The sequence below is a fragment of the Pelodiscus sinensis genome, chromosome 2, assembly GCF_049634645.1.
Source record: "Pelodiscus sinensis isolate JC-2024 chromosome 2, ASM4963464v1, whole genome shotgun sequence".
NCBI lineage: Eukaryota > Metazoa > Chordata > Testudines > Trionychidae > Pelodiscus > Pelodiscus sinensis.
The window spans coordinates 112,433,786-112,449,761 of NC_134712.1; the positions used below are offsets into that span (position 1 = coordinate 112,433,786).

Genomic DNA, 15,976 nt, shown 5'->3' on the forward strand with positions numbered 1-15,976 from the left:
GGCTTCCCCAGCTGCGTCTGGAAATCAGCCTGGGGGTGCGGAGGAGGGTGCGCGGGACACAAGTGAGGGAGGGGAGGCCCTGGATTTGTTGCTGCCCTTGCTGCAGTTTCGTGTTAGGCGGGACTACCTGGCTGAGAGGGGGGGGCAGGGGGGCTCTCTGGGTTTCTTGAGTGTCGCTTCTTTTTCGGTTACTGAAACTTGGGCTTGTGGTAGGGAAATGGTAAAACCAGTTGAAACTATTATGCCGCTTCCAACTGCTGCAAGAGCGTGAATCTCACCGGGTGGTATTTACAGCTGCAAAGGGATTAACTGTGTGACCTTTGGGAGTCACACTGCATTGAAAAGTGGCAAGGGCAACATCCTTTGGGACTAGCTCAACCTCATTTGTGGTCCTTTTGCCAGCTATCACAAGTGGCACAGGGCTCCTCATTGTCATTCCATTCCTTCCCACCCAGTTCCATCCCAGCCAGGGGAGGCTATCTCTGACTTCTATGTTGTTTCATACAAGCCTGCCATTAGACTCTCCTGCTCATTAGTGTGTTCTTAAATGGTACTAAACAAAACAGCATCAATCCTCTTATTCATTAGCAGTTTCTCCCTGGTATCAAGATTCCCTCTCTGGGACCTGGATTCCATTCTGCTAGGTGCTGTATAAACACAAACCAAGAAACACAGAACTGGCCCCCCAAAGGGTTTACACATTGGGAAATATTAAAAAAAAGTTAGCTAATGGGGTCTACAAGGGCCCTTTCCTGAAGATCCATTTGTGGTATTAAAACAATATAAGCCCCTCTAGGTATTGTTTCTTTCTATATGTTGTAAAACATATGTCACTATAAATAATAAAATCTCCAACTGCCTACTAGATCCATAAGGTAATGTAAACAGGCAGTGTAATTATCTTCATAATGTGGATTTGCCAGTAGGTGCAGAGTTGTCTTTTAAGTTTTTAATTTGTTCTTTGCAGGGTCAATGCATGGTATTAATCTCTGTCGCAATCTGGGAAACTCCCTCCCAAGGGTTCAGAATGTTGACTGGCATTGGCAGGCATATCATGAAAGAGAGAAACTTTTCGGCAATCAGACTTAAGCAGCTTACACTCTTGCATAGATAGTCATGAGTTTTCCCTCATTAATTTTAATAGAGTCTTTCAAACTAAAACAATGTATTTGTTATTTCAGAATTAGTAATTCAGAGGAATAGCTTCTGAAGAAGTTAAAAGGAAGGAAGTTCTTTCACAGATGCACTTACAAATTTTTAAAATAAACCAAGTTGTTGTTTTGCTCTGTTAAAAGAGCTCTTTCATATAATAACTTAGGCTATGTGTACATTACATGGTGTTTTTTTTTAACAGCTGTTTTTCCAAAAAACTTCACTTACATTCACACTGCAATCGTGGTCTTTCCAAAAAAAATCGAAAGAACAGAGAGGTTTTTCTGACATTGGTAAACCTTTCTATGAAGAAGCCGCCTTTTTCCAAAAGGACTCTTTCAGAAAAAGGTGTGTGTGGACGGGGAAGAGGGAGTTCTTTCAAAAGAAGAGGAAAAAGCAGAGGTGCCTTGGTGGACGCTCCGTCCATAGTAATCACAGCTTATCTGCGAGATAGAGTCCTTTCAGTGTGGACACTATCTTTCAAAAAAGCAGATCACTTTTTCGATGCGCTTTGGAAGTGTGGACGCTCTCTTTCGGAAGAAGTTTTTTCAGAAGATCTCTTCCAGAAAAGCTTCTTCTGAAAGAAGCATGGAATCTAGACGTAGCCTAAATTAGCTCTACTGGTAAAGCTTATAAAAGAAATAAATGGTGAATTGAAATTATCACCTGTCTTTTTTTGTTCATCCTTTCTCTAATTTATACAACCTATTTAAATGGCCTACAACAAGGGTAGGGAACCTTTAATGAAAAAAAAAATCAGCCAGGGGCTGCACACAAGTGAGAAGAAAAAAACTCCACAAACCATTATTGATGTGTGCCCCAGCGGAGAAGGAGAAAGACGCTCCAACATTCCCTTCGGACACCAGAGGTTAGGGAGGCCCAAGCTCGTAGATTTTGTGGGCTCCAGTCCTGCAGTGGGGCGGCAGGAGAACTGGAGCACCAGTGTGGGTTCCCCAATGCTGGGAAGATCCCTGAGCCTCTGGGGCTGTATCCAGCCCTGGGCTTTGGGTTCCCTAACCTGGCCTAGAATGTAAGTATATTACTTTTGGTATCATCATATTTACTTTCAAAGCATTTTGGCTCTTTGTTATCTCTAAGATAATATTAACAGGCTACAGTACAGTACAAGATTGTAGAAAGAGACTTACAAAGTAGAACTTACAGCATGGTGAAACCAAACCATCCAGAATGGTCTCTTCTGGCGTTAATCTGTGAACAAGTAATAATGCGTACACAAGCTGTTTGCAAACCCTATACAATCTACATTATTTTAAATCACAAAGCAAGAATACTTCTAACTCCAGTCCCTATTTAACACTAAAAACAAAATTAATAACCAGTGTAGAACCAACCAATAGTAGACAATACATTCTATATACTGGTCTTATCATTACGAGGCATAGCATGTTCTTAGTTACACTGAACAAATCCAGGCTACCTCCCCTAAGTCAGTGACTTTATTCTGTATTTACACTGGTATTTTAACTATGATAATACAGGAGCATCCATTATTAGCATTAGTTTGGTTCTTCAAAAAAGACCGTCCCCCTTCAGAGGTCCCTGCACAAATCTCCCACCCCCAAAAAAGCTTTAGTTTGTTTTGCATGTGGGAGCAGGTTCCCCACTACGATAGAATCTGTTTAGAGCGAGTGGGCATGTGCTGGCTTGAGAAATGGCCCAGCATACATCTTGTCCTCCTTCTACCTCATGGAATTTTTAGCTGGTCTGTGGAGTCTCATACACAGTAGAGAGATTGGCCTTCTAGTAAAATTATTCCAGGAGAACTGGGGAGTGCTAGACACCAAAACTTGTGGCCTCCTGCAGAGATCCTAGGATCCACAGATATCCCTGGAGATTATCCAGGCTTGGCCCTTGTTGCTTGTTCCATGGGGATACAAACAACACTCCCTTCTCTCCCCCAGGAAAAAAAGAAGGCTGGGTAGAGGTTATCAGAAATATCTTCTTTAGCCCCTTCCCTTGTGTTTTAGTGTAGGGGGTTGAGGAGGATAAGGATGATCCAACCCCAGCATCTTGCATATTTTCTTTTTGTTGCATTGCTAGCACATGCAGGTGGTGCCCTTCAAGGGCATGCAATCTGAAGGAAGTGTCATCATTATGCATTTGTTTTTAAACGGCATATTTGTTTAAATCTTTCTAATTTGTCAATGTTAAGTTTAAAGTAATGATGCTAAGTTTTGCTACATTGCAAATCTCCTCTCCCCATACAAATAACTGTGAGGTAGGATGGATGCTGGTATGGGAAGCTACCAGAAAAGTTCCACCACATGGGAAGGAGCATAGAATTGAAATTGTCCATTTTAATTCTGGCTTCTCTCCCAAACTCATAGAGACGATATTCTGTATCCCTTTAAAACAAACTAAGGAGGATAATCCAAAAGTTGATGGTGTAGAAGTTAGGGTCCATGATTTGCATGCATAGTTATCCAAACCAGGTTTGGACCCTACAAACACTCATTCGAGTAATTACTGGGGAGGTGGGCTCAGAAGGGAGCAGCTTCTTTCACAATATTAATTTATCGGGCCTCCTTTTTCACTCTTCTGGTACAACAATGGACCTAACTTTTCACTGTACATTTGCAGTATTGTAGCCATGTTGGTTCTAGGATATTAGAGTAACAAAGTGGGTGAGGTAATGCAGAATTTCTCTGGGAGTTGTTTAGGGAAGGATTTGATAATTTTTCCCTCCTTTGATTTGAGGGGTGCTAAAAGGCCACTTTGCCTTCAGTAGTCCCTGGAAATATGTGTTAATTACTTGTGCTAGACAATCTGTTCCACCTTGTATTTAGCTGTGATACTTAGTACATTTCCCAGACCTGAAGAAGAGCTCTGTGTTAGCCTAAAAGCTTGTCTCTCTCACCAACAGAAGTTGGTCCAATAAAAGATATTACCTCACCCACCTTTCCACTGTATGTCTGTTTAGGGGCAGTTTACATCACTTTCTCCACAAGTCTTATAAATTCTGCTTCATATTTTGGATTCTACAGAAGGAAGTGTCACATTTAAAAGTATATATATTTTCCAAAGTTAACCATGTAGCTTAAGTGCCCTCCACTCCTCTTGAAATGGAGTTGAGAGGGTTCAGCACCTTTTAGGATCGAACCCTGGGACAACTGTCATGGTACCGCGCACTGCTTTTTGGATGATCCAGAACAAGGATAGGCTTTTTCACTCTGAAAATAAAATATTTGAAATATTGCATTTTGAGTATGTGTTACTATAATATTGTCATAGAACTGACAATGTTGCGTCACCCCAGAACCAACACAGTATCAGGATTTGGACACACTGAACTTTCCAGCACCGCTCTGCTAAATTACCTCAGTCTTGAGACAGACTTTCTATACAAACCAGCATGACAACTTAACTTCTCCTAACAAATAATGCAGACTCTTTGCTACACTGCTGTAGTCCAGTCTCTATCCTTCCTTTAGTAGTTCATACTAATGATGTAGACTACTGCCCTACGGTTCCTGAACAGCTGCCACGACCACCTGAATCAGAATGCCTTCTTTTGGATTCTGATTATGTGATCAGCACTAGACAAGCCAAACCTTGCTTTGCTTCCTCAAAACTCACTGGAAGGGATGAAAAAATGGTGTCGTCTTTCACAAGTTATTCTACAGCTTCAAATGTCAAACATGTCATCATTTGAAACTGCACATTTCTAAAAAGGCTTAAGAAAAGTGAGCAATACCTAATTCTCTGGGTGAAGACAAAAGGAAAGGCATATATGTAATTTGTTTCAGGCTATGACAAACACCGTAAGAGTTAAACAGTTAGTGCTACTGAAAGAATTTTGCACCTGCCAGAAAGCCTCCACAACACACACATCATCCAAAAATCTGTGGTAACATTTGCTTTCACTCAAACTTTCCTTTCACTGTTATATCTTCAAAAATGTGGACTCGGGCTTCAGAATATCTTTCAGGTCATCATATTTTCCTACTCCTGAAGGACATCTGGTGGTGAAATGAAAAGCTTCTGCATCACTGTTTCTGAATGACATTCACAATGGAAAGTTAGCCGTAAAATGGTTTAATTTTTTAAAATGTCTTTTAAACTCTTACCTATAACCCAAGATCCTGTCTATATGAGAACAGAGCAGGTGCAGGATTTCTTTATCATTAATACACTGTAAATAGTTCCATGAGTACCTTTGAGGAATTCCGTTTCAAAATATGGAGTTCTGCAAATAAGAATTAACCACAGTAGTTAATTCTGGCAATTGTAGTGTTTAGGCTGGAAGTAAATAAAGCAGTCTTAAACCTAAAAAAATATTAGTTGGTTTTTGGTTGTCTTCATTTGGCAAATCATTTATCGGCTTTGTCTAAATAAATACATTACTACCATGCATTTTTAATAGTTTTATACACTGGTTCTGGGAAGCAATTCCTTTTTCTTTTAATAAAGACTAATGGCTAAAATTGTCAGTCAAATGAAAACATGTAAAAAAGCAGCTTTATTTCATGATTTCAGAACAGAGGTACAATAAAATGGGAAATTTTTCATCATTAAACAATTATTTTAGGTATAAAATATATTAATACATAGTACCTTATCTCCATTAACAAAGATTTATGTACATAACCATTGCTAACACTGTTAGGTCTGCAACTTCCCATACATCAAGATTATGTACCCTATACAATTTTAATTTGTATAATTTTTTTCAGGACTTCCATTATTTTTGTAAATTCAGCAGACTTCTACTATTTCAATGTCTAGAAAACATTTTCTACATACAGAAGATATTTCACTTTTATAACTTTCCCCCACGTCCCTCCCCTAAGCTGAACTTTTTAGCACCAGGGACAGATTCTTTCAAAATCACTTGCACACCGGTATCAAACTCAAACTGCATGGCTTCTGTGAATGAGGTGGCATCAAAGACACTGTAATAAGCAGAATTTCGGTCCCCATGCATGCATTTTTGAGGAAATATAGAGATTTGTTTAGCAAGTTCCATGGCACACTGAAGGGCTACAAATAGAAACATAAAAGAATACTTAATAGCATTTAAATAAAAACTCTTACACAACTTGCATAATAACATGCAAAAAAATAACATGTTTGTGAAAAAAATAACATGTTAGCCTAATGATTAGTGCTTAAATTTATTAGTCAACAATTTCAAATATTTTTAAAGCCACAACTTTATCCTGGAATCGAGCCAATTTAAAAAGAGTTAAAAGTTGTTTGATACAACATTTGCCCTAACCCTTTCTATGAATACTTGTTGGTTCACAATAACATTGTCCTATTTAAAAAATGTTTTTCTTTCCCTTGTTTGTATATGCAAGATGCAGGCAAACAGAGGAAATTAAATAACTGTATATATATGGGAATACCCTGAAACCTTCTACACTGTTCTGTGAAATGTTCTTAGTAAACACACAGAGCAGTTATTGAGCCTCTTTCAATTAAAGTAAACTAAGTCTTATTTTGTGGGTATGAAACATTTAAGAAAGCATAACATTTTTAAGACAATGGTGTTCCTTTAACATGTCTATATTTATATGGTGGAGATTGTGACATATATGGGCTGCCTGTATATGGAAGGTACAGTGGAATTTCCAGTTCCAATGTTCCAGAGAACACTGACAGGTTTCTTACTCATAATGGAATGGCAGAGAGGGGACTATGAATAAGAGCTAAGATGCTATGGTCTCTTGAACACAGTGGAAAGCTGGGATGAGAGAGGTCTGAATTATTCCCAAACTCTGCTGCTTAAATGGGTGCAACTTCAGTGAATTTTCACCCAATCCCAAGAGCAGGCCTGCTGAGCAGAAGGGAAGTTGCCTTTGTGCCCCACATGGTCCCAGGTACCGCCTCCCATTAGCGCACCATTGCCAGGGAAGAGAGAGAAAGCCTCAAGCCTCGCTGTGCGATCCGGCTCGCAGGGAAGAAGTGCTCCTCCTCCCCTTCCCCCAGCCGGGAGAGAGGGAGTGTTTCTTCCCGGCAAGCTGGATTGCAAAGTGAGGCTCAAGGCTTTCTTTCTCTCCCCCCTTCCCGCAGCAGTAAGCCGGTGTTGGCACTCCAACCACGCATGGTGGGGAGGCAGGAGGAGGAGGCTGCAGCACCTGCGTGGGCTCCCCAATGTGGGGAAAAGGAGGGGAACTGAGCTCGCTCCACGGACCACCAGGAAGGTGGCTACAAAGTCCCCTCGTGCTGACTTTGGGGACTGTGGGGGGAGGGGTGTGTTCGCACCCTTCACACACACCCTGCATATGGGCTTGAGTGTGATATATTACAACCTCCCTAGCCTAAAAGCAAATGCTGGGATTCTCCCCTTTCCAATGGTGTAAAGTTATGTAATCCTTCAAGATATCAAACCTTAAGCCTGTTACTGGAGCAGGACCAAGTACTACCAGTCCTGGATCAATAGCAGGTCATTTTTTAAAGTTTCTCTGTTTGGGAGAAAGGAGGAAGCATTTTTAGGGCAGGTTTATTTATTCTTTAAAATGGCACCTGTGAAGTTGTTCAGAGATCTGAAATGTCAGGACGTGACTATGTGAGATGGATTAAAGGGCAGAGATCATGAACTGGTCAAAAGTGCATGATCAAGTGTACAACCAGGTGATAAATATTATCGGTTCTTCAACTAATCATATCTATATCACTGTTACAGATGTGGAGTTTTGGGCTATTTAGAGTAGGACAAAAATTTCCCAAGCAAACATTGAGCACACTCTGATTTGTAAGACTCTCAACTGATCTCCCTTACTAGTTTGGAATATTTTTCTTTTGAATGAATGAAAGTGTGAGCATCTGACATTAACAAACTAAGTTGCAATAGAATAGAAATATTGCTGTAAGCTATCGGCCTCCCCCAACTTTCCAAAAATAAAACTAAGTCGCAGGCACACACAAAACTAGCCAACAATTTTAGGGTGATAAATAGTTGTGCTACTGAAATAAATAACTATCTAATTATGAGAAGACATTTAACAGAGTATATATTAAATACTGAATAAACATTATCTGGATATTCTAGGGATGTAATAGTGTAGTCGATTAACCGATAAGAAAAAGCTTATCAGTTAATGCTATAGACTACATGCATTTTTCCCCCTCCCCCCCACCAGTAAACTTCTAAGCAGGCTGGCCAGCAGCCCGGCTCAGTCCCAGCTTGTGCTGGGTCCGGGACCTACCCCTGCTGTGGCTTAGCATTTAAAGTGTATTAGGAGCCAGGTAGGCAGGCAGCCCAGTTCAGTTATGGCTCGCAACAGGTCCAGGAGCTCAGAGTCCTCCAGGCAAAGGTTGCTGCTACTCTGTGCTGCTGCCTCTGTATCAAAGGCAGCAGCGCCAGGCGACAGGCAACCAGTCCATGAGGGGAGCTGGTTTTTAAACTGGCTCCCCTCATGGACCAGCTCTCGCCTGGCACTCCGCACTGCTGCCTCTGATACAGAAGCAGCAGTGCAGCGTGGCAGGGGGCTCCTTGTGAGAGAGGCCAGAGCACACTGGCTGCCGGCCCCACCCCCAGAGACTATAGAATCGTCAAGTAACTGATAAGAATTCATGAGGCTAATCAGCTATTCAATTAACCGATATTTCACATCCCTGGGATATTCACACAAAATATAAAATGGAAACCTTTTCAATCATGAAAAGAATAAATGAACAAAAAAATGAAGGAGCGAGAGTGGCTGTTAGAACTGCTAACAACTATTGCAAGATAAGATTACAAAATCTTTTTTGGTGTAGAAGAGACAAGAGAAAAAGGTACCATAGTGTTTCTAAGAAATACTATGATGTGCTCTATCACTCCAGAGTATCTTCAGTGAGCAACAAAACCATAAACCTATTCGAAGATATTTTCTTGTAATACTATGATAGCCTAAAACAGCACTAAAAGCCATACAAGTTGGCTCTTACATTTTCCCCCTCTGCTTCTATCCCAAAGGGCATAGCCAACCTTCCAGTGATCTTTTCTACCATATCAGTCTCCTGGGGCTCCTGGTGAAGTGAGAGATGTTACAGCAGACTATAGGCTGCTTTATTCTGTTTGAGGGAAGCAGATCATGGCAGAATTGCTCTAAGATAGAAGGAGTGTCAAGGCAGTTTTGTATTCCTCTTTTTCAGCTCAGCTAAGCACAACTCACTTGTAGCTGAGGACCAGGCTTAAGGTCATTGATGACATTAGAATATCCAACCACATGGTTTTCTTTGCTTTACATCTAGTTCTGTAAACAACAGATTCAAACAGGGATTGGCAAAAAGCAGCCTGTAGGCAGGATGTGGTTCAGCAGGTTAGCCCCTGGCAGGCTACCAGGCACTTTATTTACCCGAGTGTCCTCAGGTACGGCTGCTTGCAGCTCCTGTTGGATGCGGTTCACCATTCCTGGCAAAGGGGAGCTGCGGGAAGTGGTGGCCTGGCCCACATACTTTATAGAATTCTCATTTGCTTACAACACATTTAATAAACAAAACTTGGTTTCATTTGCATTCACTTCTAAGATACGTCATTCAATGCCAACCAAAACACTCATGTTTGAAAAGGAATCAGAATGCACACAGTACAACAGCAAGTCCATGGAGACGTTAGTCACTTTTTGGACTTGAAAAACGGCGACAGCTTCAGGAGGTTTGAATAACCTCCCATGTTATTACTGACCTCCTCTTCATCCTCTCACACGCCATGATCAAAGTAACCTACTTTTAGCACACACGCACACACACGTACCTTTTTGTCCTACTTAACTGATTCATGGTTAATTTCCTTTTAAAAACTCTCAGACACTCAAGCTTAGAGAAAGCTATTCCCAAAGCCCATTTAGATTTAAAAGTACATGTTGTAATCATTTTTCTAACAAGTTAAGGAGAATAGACTACAGTAAGCAGCAGTCATATCAGTTTAAGTTGAAGAGAAGCAGCTGCTACTGTGCATTAAACCCGTTTCCAAGCCAATTCAAAATGAAGTAACTCAGTAGAGCGTCTTCCTTTTTCTTTCTACAGGAAATATTACAGACTGCTTGAAAAGGTTTTCTACATTTACCTTACAGAGGTAGTTCCCAATAATGGTCAAAGGTTAACAGACAATAGATTTTTTTTTTTTTAAGGGATACACCTTTCTCACTGGAAGGCAGTGTCTTAAAATCTATTTCCATGTTTTCAACTCTCTGGTTTTAAAAAAATGGAATAAATGGAATAAAATGGAATAAATGGAATAAAACTGATAAATAGCAGCAGCTCTTGGTTATGAAGCACTTACAAGTTTTTAGAATGACAAAAAGCACACTTATAACACAGGGCTTGTCTTCACTGCACTTTTAGCTAGAGCAGTGGATCTCAGAGTGTGGTTTGAACTTCTTACAGGTGGGCTGCAGGCTCAGGGCTTGGCTCCACAGTGGGGAGCCTGTACTGGCACTCCAGCCCTGCATCTCCTCCCATGAGGTTGGCGCGCCAGCTTCCCACTCCAGGGGGAGGGGATGAGATGGGGAAATGGGGGGGAAGGGAACAGCTGGGGGAATGGCAGTACAAGAAACTGCTCATATGAAGGCTCTCCCTGCTGCTCCCATTAGCCAGAATCAGGGGTTGCACTCCTGCTCCCACCACCCTTTTCTGTATGTGTATATTTTGTCTATTAAAAGCTCAGTCTTTCAAGATGTTGAGAGAATTAAAATCTGTTGAGCTCTTAAGGCCTGATCCTGCATCCACTTAGCATTAGGTACAGTGCTCACTTCTAATCAGTAGACCCTCTGATTTCCATAAGCATCATACTCAGTAGTAAGTGTTTGCAAGATCAAACCTTTAAACAGTAAACTCTTTGGGATAAACACAGATATTATGTATCTGTCAAGTGCCTAGCACACAACTGAAAATTACACAATATTTTCAAAATTCAGCTAAGCTTATCTTTGCTTGTGAGACAAGTATAAGAAGTTATAACAGTATGGGTGTGTCTAGACTACAGGGTTTTTTCGAAAAAAGTGGCCTTTTTTTGAAAAAACTTCCCCTGCATCTAGACTGCCGCCGCGTTCTTTCAAAATTAAATCGAAAGAATGCAGTGGTTTTTTCAACCACGGTAAACCTCATTTTACGAGGAAGAATGCCTTTTTTCGAAAGTAATCTTTAAAAAAAAAGTGTTCTGGAATGCAAACAGGACTTTTTCGAAAGAGAGTGTCCAGATTGCCTGGGTGCTCTCTTTCGCAAAAGCGGAACGCTTTTTCAAAATAAGTTGTTGCAGTCTAGATGCTCTCTTTCTAAAGAGGCTCGTAGTCTAGACGTAGCTTATGAGAAATATGTGGGGTTCTGTCTACATTTCTAAGTTTAAAGTGCAGCTGTAGCCGTGTTCTTACCTAGCAGTGTGGTCACAGCACCAGCACTCCAAGTAAGCCACCTCCACAAGGAGCATAGCTCTCACAGCTTGGAGCCTGTTTGCACCGGGGCTTTACAGTGCTGTAACTTGCTGTGCTGGGGGGGGGGGTGATTTTTCTTGCCCTGAGCAAGAAAGTTACAGATCAGTAAAGAGGCCGGGTAGACAAGGCCTGAGAACAATGAATTAAGGAGGGTGCAGGGAATGAAGCTCACATCCCTTATGCAGGAATTTCTGTAGGGATGGGGTGCATGCTGCGGGAGGGGCTGGTGGCTTTCTCATCCCCTGCAGCCCAGTCCTGTCCCTGCTCCTGGGTGAGGAACAGAGAGAATCAGCCCCAGCCTCTCTCAGATGGTCAGAGCACAGGGGAGGGAGGCTAAGGCAGCATGCCTCCCTGCTTTCCACCAGGGAGAGGTGCATGGGCAGAGGACCCTGGCCAGAGCATGGGCGAGGACCATGGCTGGATGGGTTCACACCCTTCACACCCACCCCAGCATACGGACCTGCATCCTGAAAAACCCTCACTCACTTACCCAGCTACTCCCATTTAAATCAGTGGGATCAGCTGCCTAAGGAAAGACTACTCATGTGAATAAGTGTTTGCAGACTTGGGCCCTGAGTGAGTTGCTATTTGAGTTCCTTGGATTCTAACTTAACAGAGTAAGAGAGCCAGTCTCTTGGGCCAGAGCAGTGATCCATGTTGGCATGGATCAAAAAACAACACAGCTGACTGCAAAGGTTAACAGGGTTTTTGGCCAGCTTTTTATGACTGCACAGCAGCACCTTTCTTTTGAGTGGAAACATAACATTTAGCTAGTAAAGGAAATCTTTCTAAACTAGATTCTTGCCTCAAGTCATTTTAGTACTTCACAATATCTTTGTCTCCAGCTGTTGTAGAGATGGAGCAGGCAGCTAATTAATTAGAAACGAAATAAAACAAATCATCAAGGAACTGTACAGTGGCAGGACAAGACTGTTTCACAAGCTGAGAAACTGGAGTACATGCTTTTTTTAGTGTAAAAGCAAGTGCTACGTCTGATTTCCATTAGAAAACCCCCTATTCATTTCCCTTACCCAAAATATAAGGGAAACCGTTTCATTTTTCCAAACATACGGTGACATTTGGAAAGTTTTGTTTCCCTCCATTTAAAACAAAATAAATTAATAAAATATGATGGCAGACCATCAACAAATGCTCTAGTTTCAGCTAATGTGACGTTACAAAATAATTACAATGAAGGGAATGGATAATTGGATGAAGTACTTTTGTTAGCAGCCTGCTTTAAGATTTATTTTAAACATGAATAATAAGTTAGTGGCAGGGCAGCAGTAAAAACAAATGTGGCAGATGTTGGATGTTCTTTCTGCGGTGAGCCAATCCTGTGCCACGTGTATATTTTAATTTATTATTTGCATCCTGAGAGCACCACAAGGCCCCTGCTTATGGAGCAGGGCCCCATTTAGGCACCGTACAAACATGTATTAAAACATGGTCCCTGACTTATACAACTTTTAATTGTAATCGTAACCAATGAGAAGCATGCGCGGAATTTAAATGTGACTGCTTTTGGAGAGGCACGAATGTGTGACACCCCCCAGGCTTTTCAGGAAGTCTCTGGAGAAGAGGCCCAGCATGGAGGCGGCAGTGGCTCCCTCTGGCAGCAGCTCTCTCCATGTCCCTGCAGTCTAGAGAGGGAGCTAGAAGTAGAGTAGCTGGCTGCAGGCTGAGCTCCTCCCCGCATCTCTATAGCTGCTGATTCTTCTTCCCTGCTGCTGGAGTCCCAGTACTGCTGCCTGCTTTGCAGACTGCCTGCTGCCCCCTCTTCTGCATGCTCCATGTCCAAAACAACCATGATTATTTGTATGTTTATTTGTATTAGTCTTCACAAAGACAGACATCCAGATAACACTTATCAAAACATTCACACATTTAGAACTATTTCCTACAGTTCCTTAAGCACTTACCTTGGCCATTGGGCACTATTTGATTGGCTAGTCCAAATTCATATGCTTCTTGTGCACTAACAGGACGACCAGTTAGAATGAGATCTAAGGCTCGTGAGAGACCAATCAGTCGAGGTAGCCGTACAGTGCCACCATCAATCAATGGAACACCTGTGAAGACAAAAACCACAAGACTAAAAGAAAACCCAAATATTTGCCTTTTAAAATATTTTTTTGGCCTATTTTGGCGTATTAGCATCGGCACTACAGTTGACAGGTTTTTACTCCCCTCTACTTTCTTTTTCTGTTATAAATTCTGAGTACCCCTTTTTCGTCACTCAAGATCTTCTGAAGAAGTAAGCTTTGCCCACTTATGACACTATATATATTTTTGCAAGTCTCTAAGGTACCACAGGACTACTTGTTATTTTTACTTCAGTGGGAGTCAGGCACCTACGTATATTTAAAAAAACAGCCCTTACTAAGAATTTCAATTACAATGCAAGGACTATGTAATATGTAGGTACTTTGCACCTTCTGTAGCACATCAGTGTAGACACGACCTATACCAATAGGTGGGTTTCTCCCAACCACCTCCCTAAGAAACAGTAGCTAAGTTGATAGTAGAATTCTTCTGTCAATCTAGTACAGTAAAACTCCATTGGTCCAGCATCCAATGCTCCGGCACTCCTGATGGTCCAGCACCATCGGGAACCTGGAAGTGCTCCAGGCAGCTGGACAACTGGAGCTGCTCTGCGCCCAGCTTCCCCGATTCAGCCGCTACTGAAACTGACCAGCAGCTGAATTGGGGAAGCCGGGGGCAGAGCAGCTGGGGTGCTGCCGGGTTGGTCCCGTAGCGCTGCCCCTCAGGGCTGCAGGACCAACCCAGCAGCACCCCAGCTGCTCTTGGGGATGCCTGGGGCAGAGCAGCTGTAGTGCTGCCAGGTTGGTCCCATAGCGCCGCCCCTCGGCGCTACGGGACCAACCCGGCAGCACCCCAGCTGCTCTGCCCCAGGCATCCCCGATTCAGCCGCTGCTGAAACTGACCAGCGACTGATTCCAGGAAGCCCAGGGCAGAGCAGCTGGAGTGCTGCTGGGTTGGTCCCATAGCGCCGCCCTGAAACTGACCAGCAGCGGCTGAATGGGGATGCCTGGGGCAGAGCCAGACTATCGGAAGGGGGGCTATGAGGGGCCTGGAGTGGCAGACCCATCATAGGCTCCCCTTCCGATAGTCCATCATATCTGATAATCCGGCACCCCCTGGGTCCTAAAGGTGCCGGATTATTGTAAGTTTACTGTACTGTCTTTGCTGGGGGTTAGGTTGGCTTAACTGCATTGCTCAAGGATCTGGCTTATTTATATTCCTAAGAAATGTACCTATGTCAATTTAAATTCCCAGTGTAGATGGTCCTTTAGGGGACTAGTGTTTTTCTAATTTCTAAACTTGCCTGTAACATTTGTCTATAAAGAAAGCAGACAAAGAAACACAGAAAAAGACCCTGAAGGATCAGGACCCAGTTCTCAGATCAATCTGAAATCATGTGCCTGTAAATTGTGTGCATAAAAACCAGAAAACTGTGGGTCTGTGTACACAATTCACCTACACAGATATAGGTTTTGCACATGCTAGAATTGAGAGAGCAATTGTAGAGGCATTTTTTAACAATCTGGCTTCCCCTATCTCTGTAGAGCATGAAAACATACCAAAGCGTCTGCAGAACACTCCAAAAACAGCACTCTGCTCCACAACACGCAGGTCAGCCAAAAGAGAGAGCTCAAGACCCCCAGCTACTGCATATCCACTTACTGCAGCAATCACTGGTTTGGAAAACTTTATTCGGGAAGGACCCTATCAAAACAAAAGATATGTTAATCCATTTGTACACTGTGTACATATCAAAGACCCAAACCCACAAACACTGTTGGATGCAGTGTTTAATATAGGAAGGAGGTTTATTGACTTCAGCAGGACTATACTGGGTAGTAAGTCCTAGCACAGCTAGCATGGTAGCAATCAGCTTATCAGCTAATGCATCCACATGTACTAAATAACATTTATTATCTTGGTTTTGCTGCGATCGATTTACATTTTTATGAAAATGATCTACTCAGTTTATTCAGGACTCCTGGGTACCTAATTAGTCTAATGAGATTAAACAGTAATCATTGTCATACAATCAAGACAGCAATAGGGGGAAAAAAGAAAGACATTTATCCAGTGCCAGATGATTAAGCTAGTGTTAAAGCAGATCTGCATAGTTAAATTTTAAGCTGCAGTCACAGAAGTTGCCCTATAAAGATATCAAAACCTGGTCAGCTGTCAAGTAAAATGCCTTTCTTATTGTCAGACCTAAAAATCCAACATGGGCTCCGAAGGTGAGACTGGGTTATTTCTATCTTGCACGACATAACCAGTAGTATAGGCTCTGTTAGCCCTTGGCTGCACCTGTATCAACTTATGGCCTTCTGGTTATGCCTCAGTGGCATCTGCTCAAAGTTACAGTTTGGAAGACAATGGAGCTGTATAGCTGTATCGGAGGTCAT

The 15,976-nt window shown here is 42.3% G+C and overlaps 1 protein-coding gene across 3 annotated transcripts in view; it reads right to left on the bottom strand.

The window, feature by feature from the left end:
* Positions 1-5,597: 5,597 nt before the first annotated feature.
* Positions 5,598-15,976, bottom strand: part of LOC102448550 (enoyl-CoA hydratase EchA19-like) — a 36,347-nt gene continuing 25,968 nt past the window's right edge. For all 3 annotated transcript variants that reach the window (XM_075921284.1, XM_075921285.1, XM_006138786.4), the window contains exons 4-6: positions 15,137-15,281; positions 13,454-13,603; positions 5,598-6,153 (exon numbers count right to left, since the gene is read on the bottom strand). In XM_075921284.1, the coding sequence (XP_075777399.1) occupies positions 5,933-6,153; positions 13,454-13,603; positions 15,137-15,281 (516 nt within the window). In that variant the 3' untranslated portion in view covers positions 5,598-5,932. The remainder of the gene's footprint in view (positions 6,154-13,453; positions 13,604-15,136; positions 15,282-15,976) is intronic.